The following is an 11,213-nucleotide window of genomic DNA, read 5'->3' as shown; positions in this document are numbered from 1 at the left end:
ACTGGTATTGCACACCAGTGAATATGGATATGCTGTGGTGTTACTGCAGGAGTGGCCCTTTAAGATTATCCAGGTAGTGCTGGAGATAGATACTGTACTTTGTTTATACCAGCAGGAGATTCTGGAGCTTACAACAGGCTGAGAGACAACAAAGCACTGACAGCTTGCAGTGATGGGACTTGGAACTTATACCCCTTGCTCACTGCTGACTGGATGAGGGATTCACATGATAAGGAAGTGATTCTGGATTGGGCCCTGGAAGGTCAGCTGACCAGTAACTGTCATGGCGATGTCCATAGCTGGTTTTGGAGGGAACTCCGGCGTGGTGTGTACATAGAAAGACAGTAATGGCCGCAGGCCCTGAGAGCACAGGGAGTTATATATGGTGACCACTGGACTGTGGATGCTGGCACAGAAGCATAGGACAGGTAAAGACTTGCTGAATTCAGCATTCACACAGAAGGTTAATCAACCCAAGTGCAGCTCGTTAGCAACTCTCCCTTTCCAGATAGAGACCACAACACTCAGGAAACTCAAGGAACTGGTGAGCTGTTTATCCCAGCCAGCAGAAAACACACAGGATACAGGACAGAAGGCAGAGGTAAGTCACCAAATGATATGATTTTAGTCAGGATTGTGACACAAATGTTATGGAACTCCACCAGTTATACAAACAGATAATTTAAATTATTTCACTGGTGCCAAGGTCCGGAAATGGGCCAAAGACCACTATCTATACTGGGTGTACAACATTCCCTTTTATCCACAGACATCAGGCTTAATTGACAGAATGAGTGGTTTGTTAAAGTAACAAATCAGTAAGAAAACACACATGCATACACTGAGGGAATGTGATAGAGTGCACAAGTAAGTTGCATACCGTATCAGTGAGCATGGGAGTGGTGATCTTACCCCATACCAGTGATTATGGCTGCCACCTGCACCTAGGCCCCAACATGCCATTACATTGTCCACCAAACATTAGTTAAAAACAGAAATTGTCAGTGTTGCCATTTAGATAACTGTGTGTGGATTTTTTATATGATTGGGAAGATACATGTTTCCACATCACTCAGGCACGGTGGTAGATGAAAAACCAAAGTGATTTATTGAACAGAATGGGTTTTAAACACTTCAGCACACTTCTGTAAACCAATTCCACATGACAATTCTCACCACAAACTCCTGAGAACATTACTTCTTAGCATAGAAGTGAATTATATCTTCCAACAATACAAAGTCCCAGATAAATACAATATAATGGATTACACAGCAGATCCCTGACAGAATATTACCTCTTAGCCTATTGTCAGAGAATCTCCCTTCAGCTCTCTGAGTAGCACTACTTATACCCCCAGATACTTCATATTGCAGGGGTGTGATTTACTTTGTTGTCTTAGGATCTTAAGGAATTGGAATGATGTTGAATTTGTCGTGATGGATTGCACCTGAATGAGGAGGGGGCAGCGGTGCTGGGGGGAAGGATGGTAAGAAGGTTGGAGAAGGTTTTAAACTAGGTGCCTGCGGGGAGGGTTTAGCAAGAAATTACGAGTCATTCAGTAAGAATAGCAGGGGTGGCGTTAGTGAACAAAATGGGGGAGGTGTAGGGGGAGGAATAGAGCAGACGGCAAGGGTAGTAACATGGGAACTAAAAAAGGTTTTAGAATAACAGTAACCAATGATGATTATGGGTCATCTTTGCTGCGTAAGAATTATGATGTCCCTACCACAAGGGGAAATACATATCTCAATTGTATGCGTGTAAATGCTAGAAGCCTTACAGGTAAAAAGGGGGATCTAGAAATCCTCACAGCAAGCAAGGAATATGATATTATAGGCATTACTGAAACGTGGTGGGATGAATCTCACAATTGGACATTCAATCTAGAGGGTTACACACTGTACAGGATAGACAGACTAAATAAACGGGGTGGAGGGGTATTTCACATAAAGCCATTTCTAAAACCTGTTATACGGGAAGATATTAAAAAAGGGACTGTAAATACTATTGAGAAATTACGGGTAGAAATTGCATGCGGGGGTAAAGGAATAAAGAAGTTATTATTGGGGTTGTGCTTCAGACCGCCTTGTATTAATTTGTCTAAAGAGAAATTGTTACTGAATCAAATTGAAAGAGCAGCAGGAGAAATAGTAGGAGACATAGTAGTGATGGGAGACTTTAACTATCCCGAGATAAACTGGAAAGTCAATTCATGCGATACTGCTAGGGGCAATATGTTTTTAAACACGCTAAATGATAATTACTTAGTTCAATTAATTGAGGAACCAACTAGGTACAATGCAATCTTAGATCTGGTATTAACTAACAATGGGGAATTGATATCAAATATTGAAGTAGGAGAGCCCATAGGTAACAGCGACCACAATATGGTCACATTCAATATCAGTTTTCATAAGCAGTCCTATACTGGCTCAACTAGGACTCTAAACTTTAGCAAAGCCAACTTTGACATGATGAAGAAAGCATTAAGGGACATTGAATGGGAAATTTTGTTTCAAGGAAAAAATACTACTGGGAAATGGGATGTATTAAAATCACTGCTAATTAATAATACTCGTAAAATTATTCCCACCAGCAGCAACAAGAAAAAGGAATAAAAATCCCAAACCAATGTGGTTTAACAAAAATACAAAGGAATTAATGGACAAAAAAAGACAAGCATTTAAAAATTACAAATCTGAGGGGGATGCAGAGTCATTTCAGCACTATAAGGACGGTAACAAAATAAGCAAAAAAGGAATAAGTGCGTCCTTAGTAGAAACTCAAAAACTAGTAGCAAAGGAAAGCAAAGTGAATCCCAATTTTTTTTTAAGTACATCAACAGCAAGAGATTAAAGAAGGAGAGTATAGGCCCTTCAAAGGACAAGAAGGGAGTCTTAATCAAAAATGATAATGACATAGCAAAAAAACTAAACAAGTTTTTCAACGGTATTTACCAGAGAGGACCAAATGCTGGGTCTAACACAAAATCTCAACAAAGATAATGTCCCACTGCAAAATGCTTATTTATGTGTGGAGGCAGTCTGTGACTGATTAAAAAAGTTAAAGATTAATAAGTCACCTGGTACCGATGGAATTCACCCGAGGGTTCTTATGGAGCTGCACGCTGAACAAGCAAGATCTCTCTTTTTGATCTTCATGGATTCAGTTAAATCAGGTATGGTTCCCAAAGACTGGCGTATAGCGGAGGTTGCGCCGATATTCAAAAAGGGGAGCAAAGCTGAACCAGGTAATTATAGACCCGTTAGTCTTACATCTACAGTGGGGAAAGTATTGGAAGATATTCTAAGGGACAGTATTCAAAAGTTCCTTGAAGCAAATAAGGTAATTGAATGGAACCAACATGGACTTGTGAATGACAGATCATGTCAGACCAACTTACTTAGCTTTTATGAAATAGTAAATGCGAACCTTGATCAGGGTAAGGAGGTGCATGTAATCTTTTTAGACTTTGCCAAACATTTGACACTGTACCACACATGCGTCTTATCTATAAGCTACAAGAAATAGGGCTAGGAGCACAATATTCACTTGGGTCAGTAATTGGTTACATAATAGGGAGCAGCGTGTTGTGGTCAATGGATCATTTTCAAATTGGACTAAAGTGCTAAGTGGTGTGCCACAAGGGTCTGTACTTGGACCACATTTGTTCAACATTTTCATCAATGACCTAACAGTAGGTCTAGAGAGCATGGTGTCAATTTTTCGCAGATGATACCAAATTGTGTAAGGTTAAAATACGGAGGGGGATGCTGAGTCTCTTCAGAATGACTTAACTAAACTGGAAGCATGGGCAGCAAAATGGAGAATGAGATTAAACACAAACAAGTGTAAGGTAATGTACTGTGGGGGCAAGACCAAAAATAACACCTACATACTAAATGGGGTAATATTAGTGGATTCTGTACTGGAAAAAGACCTAGGGGTTCACATAGATAACAAATTAAACAGCAGTACCCAAAGTAGGAGTGCAGAAAAGAAGGCTAATAAGATATTAACATGCATAAAATGGGGAATTGATGCACGGGACGAGAGTATTGTACTACCGTTATATAAATCACTAGTAAGGCCACATCTTGAATACTGTTTGCAATTTTGGGCACCATATTACAAAAAGGATATCCTGGAGCTAGAAAGGGTTCAGAAGCAGGCAACCAAACTAAACAAGGGCATGGAGACACTGGAATATGAGGAAAGGCTTGCAAGGTTAGGCATGTTTACATTGGAAAAGAGGAGACTAAGAGGGGACATGATCAACATCTACAAATATATAAGGGGTCAATACACAGAGCTTGGGAGGAACCTGTTTTCTATAAGATCAGCACAGAGGACACGTGGTCACTCGATTAGGTTAGAGGAGAGGAGTTTCCACACATTGAGGCGAAAAGGTTTTTTCACAGTAAGGACAATACGTGTTTGGAATTCCCTGCCTGAGAGAGTAGTAATAGCAGACTCAGTCAACACCTTTAAGAATAGGTTAAATAAATTCCTATTGGATAAAGATATTCTGGGTTACGGTGTGTAGGCACGCATTATAGTTAATATAACTAGTCCTAACATAAAAATAACTAGTCCAATAATAAGACTGCATAGGAGACCACAAATAGGTTGAACTCGATTGGATAATTGTCTTTTTTAACCTTAGTTACTATATTACTATGCTACTATGAATACAATACACATACTACTCAAAGTGATTTAATCAGCCAGAGAGCCACCCTGTATGCTCATCTTATTGTTTGACAATAGAGAGTACACAAAAGCGACAATGGTACCTTAAATGACTCAACATTTAAGTGGCCACTGTTGTGAAAGTAAACAATATAAAACTAGGGCTAACATGGCATGCTATGTGGATGGTCAATCAGACAGACCTAATGTATAGGGACATAGGGATTAAAAGTACATATTTGATGTGGGAAATGAGGCATAATTATATTAATTGTCACAGACCTATTACTTCCTCACATTGATTTAGATGTTGATCTGGTAGCGTCTTTGAAAGTATTTGATGGGATCTTGGCATGTAGAGGCCATGTTCTTCATTCCCAATGTTAGTATAAGATATCATTGCACATGGTCAGACAAACTGAAAAGAGATGACTTAGGAGAGCATTTCTTCTTCCAATATAATTTTGTATTTAAAAAATATGAGGTGGGAAAGATGTGTATTATTCATAAAACACTGTATATACTGTCCCAACAAGAGTATGTGTTACCAGGTGCCATAGTCTGGATAGTGCTGACTGGCACACAAACTGAACACAAAAGAGACATTTAGTAGCATCATGGCCAGAGCAAATACATGTAGAGTTCTCAGTTTCATACATTTGCAAACAAATGGTAAGCTATCAGCCACTGTGTATCACTGTTTTAAGAGTCATGTATTGCAACAGAAGCTGGAAGGTTTGCCAGTGTCAGACTGGGGCATGTAGGGCCCACCAGAGGAATGCAGTGGTAGGGGCCCATGTTTAGGGTGTGGCCAGTCTTTAGAGGGGGGGGTGGCCAGTAACCACATTGGTTTGGCTAACTATTTTGCAAGTGTAAGTCCCCTAGATAAATATATACAGTAAATACTGCAGTGCATGCAAGATAATGTACTATATTAGTAACAGCACAGTCTGGAACCTGATCCCTAGAGGAGGGGGTGGGCCCCACACAGTAGGGCCCACCTGTGGTTTCCCCTGTACCCCTGTGGGCCAGTTCAACCCTGGGGTTTGCTGATCCTTGAAGTGTCACAATGGAGGATACTGGGGTAATTCCAGGTAAGTTGGATTTTAATTTAGAAACAGATAAAGATATGTATCAAGTAGTGCTATTATCATGTAGTGTAGGAACACAAGAGCAGAGACACCTTACCATGGCTGATGGCTTAATATGTTTGCAAATGTATGTAACTGAGATCTTTGCATTGTTATTGTCATGTAGGATGTAAATGTAATTTGCCTTTACATTGTAGTGTGCTTGGAAATTTGTTTTGCTTTATGTTGGCTAGATTAGCCTCTACCTTAAATGCATCTGTGAAAGACAATTAATTGATTGAGCAACTGCCACTCCGTGTATCTCTGTGCTGAGAGGCAGGTATGGTATCAGCAGTTGGTGGGTTTTCTGATAGTTATAGTGCCATATTGGAGGATCCTGGAGTGCCTCCCGGTGAGTTGGCTCTCAATTTAAAAACATACATTTATGACTCAAAGTGGAGCTATTATCATGTAGCGTAGGAACACAAGAGCAGGTATTCCTTTCAATGTGTGATAGCTTACCATATTTTTGCAAATGTATGTTCTGTATCTGTGGTCTCTGCATTCTACTATCAGGTATCGTAGGATGTCATGATTTTTTCTGGTCCATTGTAGTGTGCTGAGGGAATTTGTTTTTACTGTATAATGTGTGAAAGGTTAAGAACATGTAAAAATATAATAATATTGCCATTCTTCACCTAAAGCTTTCTAATCAACTATTTCAAGAGACTAAATCTGTATACAGAATTATGAAAATTTCTAGTTACATTTGCACAAATTGTCATTTATAAAATGCTAATGGTCATATACATACAGTATGTATAATGGACATAAAGGGGTACATTTACTAAGGTGGGAGTTTTTTTTAGAACTGGTGATGTTGCTAATAGCAACCAATCAGATTCTACTTAACAATTATCTAGCTGCTTCTAGAAGATATTAGATATAATCTGATTGGCTGCTATGGCCAACATCACCAGTTCTAAAACCTTTGCACCTTAAATTTACCCCAAAGGGGTAAAGGTCACAAGGAATAAAAAAAAGGCCTGAATATTGATTTGGAAACTGTGGCTTTGATGTTTGTGGCCTTTGTATTAGGTGAATCTGCTCAAAGTATAGAATGTCAGCTCTGTTCCACAATCACCATCATCGTTGTCATCATTATTAACAATAATATTCTGAAAAAGTGTTCTCAGCCACTACATAAGAATCCTTCTTGATAGTTATTTTTAATTGGAGTTCATTTTCACATACAAGCTACTATAGATTTATGTATTTATATTACTAATCACCAGAGATTGTATACCTTCAAATTTAAATGTAAGAATACAAATGAGGTGTGTAGAGAATAAACAGACCCCTGAGGTTTACACATTATGTTTATAAAAAGACTTGCAGATTATCATTCCTTGTCTCCCCCTGCTATGGATACGACGGTCTGTTGTCTGTACAAGGAAAGCAGAAACAGTGACACTTCTTGTTACATGATACTCACAGATTTATATTAAACTCCAACTACTGCAGAAATGGGTGACCTGACACCGTATCTTTATGGGGAGGCAAATATTACAGGACACAATGCACTCCATCATGTTGCAGCAGAGGCAAGTGCCATCAACTCTGTATGTTCCTGTTTTCCAGAGGAACACTAAGAATATATTTAGTGGGCACTGTGAGACTATGGGACATAACCAGTCCAGAGTTTAATGTTTTTGACCGCGTACACCACAGTGGAGTATATACACCTACCAGTAAACAGACAAGATCACAGATTGCTTTGCAAGCTGACATATATTTACAACACTCCCATTTACCCAACCCCAAAGTATATATTTTTTAAATGTACGAAAGTCAATATTTTCCATAGAATTGAGTAGAAGTTTGTATATATTATCTTTTTATATTTTCCTTGATGGGCTGAGTAACTTATCTTAATCAGGAATTGGCCAGAAGTTGCTTATTGCATGATTTCTGTTGCATATATATTAATGACATTTGCTTTCCCATTAGTATTTAACAAATAGTAGATAAACAAGTGCAGGATATTGCTAGGCAAATATGACAAAGAAAAAATATTTTATACTATTTGCGACTCACCCAAAGTTATCAGTTATATTGCAGTGCCAACCCTAGTTCAGTTCTAAGAAGAATTGACAAAGAAAATATGTGCGCAATAGTCTACCCATAGTTTCTACATCCTGATCCATGACTTGTCCTCTATTGAATGCTCTCTGCAGAGATAATAAGACACATTGTGGTAAATTTACTAAGATGGGAGTTCTATTTAAGATGGGATGTTGCCATAGCAACCGATCAGATTACAGGTATTATCTTCTTGAATGTGCTAGATAAATGAGAAATTTAATATGATTAGTTGCTGTGGCCAACATCCCATATTAAATAGAACTCCCATCTTAGTAAATTTACACAATTGAGTGGAATCTGCAGCCTGTGGTTATTTCTACAAATCTTGATTTAGTTCTGACTGAATGTATTGAACCATCAAAGCACTTTGAGGCTTAGAGCTATCCTTGCAGAGATCACCTAAAAAATTAGAGAGATGTATAGAATTAGCTGCAGAGAGCAGATCACTAAAATAGTTTTAAATTTTTGTTCCTTTAATTCTCTAAATCCTTATAAACCCAACTCCACCAGACTTGCAATAACTTGCTTTAATGTTTTGCTCATCTCAGTAGCTACTTTTCAGTCTGTCTGAATAATGTACCTAGAACCACGTGTTTACTACTGAACTAATATGGTCATTTTACACCTCTCAGGTGAGGAATATGACAGAAATCACAGAAATATTGCTGTTAGGAATTCCAACTCTTCAGAAACATAAGTTTTTATCTTTCTCTCTGTTCCTTATGATTTACTGGGTGACAATGTGTGGGAACCTCCTAATCATCTCACTGGTGGTGCACAGCAAGAATCTCCATTCTCCTATGTACTTCTTCCTTACACAGCTTTCTGTGTGTGACATTCTGATGGCCACAGATATTGGCCCTCATTCCGAGTTGTTCGCTCAGAGTTTTTCATCGCATCGCAGTGAGAATTCTCTTAGTGCGCATGCGCAATGTTCGCACTGCGACTGCGCCAAGTAACTTTACTATGAAGAAAGTATTTTTTACTCACGGCATTTTCATCGCTCCGACGTTCGCATTGTGATTGACAGGAAATGGGTGTTACTGGGCGGATGCACGGCGTTTTAGGGGCGTGTGGCTGGAAACGCTACCGTTTCCGGAAAAAACGCAGGAGTGGCCGGAGAAACGGTGGGAGTGCCTGGGCGAACGCTGGGTGTGTTTATGACGTCAGCCAGGAACGAAAAGCACTGAACTGATCGCACAGGCAGAGTAAGTCTGAAGCTACTCAGAAACTGCTAACTCGTTTGTAATCGCAATATTGCGCGTACGTCGGTCGCAATTTTAAGAAGCTAAGATTCACTCCCAGTAGGCGGCGGCTTAGCGTGTGTAACTCTGCTACATTCGCCTTGCGAGCGAACAACTCGGAATGAGGGCCCTTGTTCCCAATATGCTTTATGTTGTCCTCAATGACGGAGGCCTCATATCTCTCTTGGGTTGTATCACTCAGTATTTAATATTTTGTTCCTCAGCTTGTGCTGAGTGTCTCCTTCTGACAGCGATGTCTTATGACCGTTATTTGGCCATATGTAACCCACTGCGGTACACTGCTAAAATGAACCACAAGTTTTGTTTTAAATTAGTTGTCATGTGCTGGGTTATAAGTTATTCTGTGCTACTAAATCAAGCTATACCAATATCAAAGTTATCGTTTTGTGGACCACATGTGATTGACCATTTTTTCTGTGATCATGTCCCTTTGCTGGAACTTTCCTGCTCAGATACTTATGTAGTTAAAATTGAATCTAACTTGCTTTCCATCCCATTTGTTATTTCCCCTTTCTTTATAATTATTTTTTCATATATCTATATTGTTTCCACCATCCTAAAAATCCCATCACTTACTGGAAGACATAAGGCCTTCTCTACTTGCAGCTCCCACCTGGCCGCTGTCTGCATATTTTATGGCACCCTGATAAGTATTTATGCAGTACCTAAGGAAGCAAATTCACAAAGCATAAGTAAACTCCTCTCTCTGCTGTACACTTTGGTAACACCTTTGATTAACCCTATCATCTATAGCTTTAGAAATAAGGACATGCATCAAGCTTTTGAAAGGTATGTCAGGAATTGTTCTATGAGTTAAACTAGATGATCCTCATTTGAAGAAATAAACAGTTTAAATCATTTGTCAGTTTCTTTTCAATTTATAAGTGATCACAAATTTGGAAAGAGTTTGAAAAATTCATGTTTTTAGATGATCAAGACCTCACGGAATATGAGGATGGTGATTCCTGCAGCATTTCTGACAATAGATCAACAGATGACACCATGTAGTGTTACAGATGTTGCAGTGCATTCATTGTGTAAATATGTTCTCATAAAATAATATTTTAGTAACCGGGAACAAGTTTAATGTTGAAAATGTTTTCAATGTGCAAGTGATCAGCATTTTTTAACCAATTTACTGTATCTTAGGTTTCAATGTGACTAACAGAAGGTAATTGTGTAAATGTAATCGCGTATGAGATGCTGGAGGTCCAGGATCTTGTCCAAGATTGGCCGTATTTTTAAAGTGCCAATAATTTACAAGGCAAAACCAGGTTGGTTTTGCCTTGTGAATGATTGCCGCTTTAGAAATTCACAGACGAAATCCCAGAAATCTGGCTTCTTGCACCCTATTACATTTAGCCTACTGTATTAATGTAGTTTTTTAAAATCTCAGCATTTTTGTTTTTTGTGGTTCCCAAATGAATTATTTAAGTGAAGTTAATTATCTTATTCTGTCAAAACTGTTTCTGAGAGTTTTCACTACTGTTCTCTTGTTTTATCTACTGTAGGTTTTAAACCATCAGTAGGAATGCACAAACCATCCCATATCTAAGATTCACTATACAAATTTTGTACAAATCCTAAAAGAGAATAAAAACTCCCTCTATGATTCTCTGAATAAATAATATTTATTGTAATACCATAAGTAAAAGTTAATACCACCACTTCAGCAAAATAAACAGCAGTTAAGATGCACAAAAGTTTCCTATCACTGACAGTGTCACTCATTACAGGTGTCAGGTATAAATACAGTAAAATATCAATGGGAGGATCTCAAGGAGGATGCCTTTGAGTTTAAAGGACCTTATCAGAGAGGTCTTGAGTCAAGGATGCCAAAATTCATAAAGTATAAATAATTTGTTATACACACTGTATAATGTTCTGTAAAATAATTTAATTGAAGGCATTTACAGTATGTCTAGGTCAGAATGTAAGAAAAAACTCACTGTGCCTGCTTAGGAATTAATATCAATATATTGTAACAATGGAATGAAGAGTACCTTCTTACAACTATCTCCATTTCATCACATTGTACAG

General features: G+C 38.5%; 1 protein-coding gene across 1 annotated transcript; it reads left to right on the top strand.

Moving 5' to 3' along the window:
* Window positions 1–382: 382 nt before the first annotated feature.
* LOC134934009 (olfactory receptor 1496-like) lies at window positions 383–9,990 on the top strand. The gene is made up of 3 exons (XM_063929533.1): window positions 383–601; window positions 8,541–8,779; window positions 9,279–9,990. The coding sequence occupies exons 1-3, from the start codon at window positions 383–385 to the stop codon at window positions 9,988–9,990; spliced, it is 1,170 nt and encodes a 389-aa protein (XP_063785603.1).
* The last annotated feature ends 1,223 nt before the right edge of the window (window positions 9,991–11,213 follow it).

This window comes from Pseudophryne corroboree, chromosome 6 (genome assembly GCF_028390025.1).
Source record: "Pseudophryne corroboree isolate aPseCor3 chromosome 6, aPseCor3.hap2, whole genome shotgun sequence".
Taxonomy (NCBI): Eukaryota; Metazoa; Chordata; class Amphibia; order Anura; family Myobatrachidae; genus Pseudophryne; species Pseudophryne corroboree.
This window is presented reverse-complemented; position numbering and strand designations above follow the sequence as displayed.

Coding starts and splice junctions, on each gene's coding strand:
- LOC134934009 (XM_063929533.1), top strand. CDS start 383: ATGGTGACCACTGGACTGTGGATGCTGGCACAGAAGCATAGGACAGGT. Junction 602..8,540: donor ATACAGGACAGAAGGCAGAG/GTAAGTCACCAA, acceptor TACACCTCTCAG/GTGAGGAATATGACAGAAAT. Junction 8,780..9,278: donor GATATTGGCCCTCATTCCGA/GTTGTTCGCTCA, acceptor ACTCGGAATGAG/GGCCCTTGTTCCCAATATGC.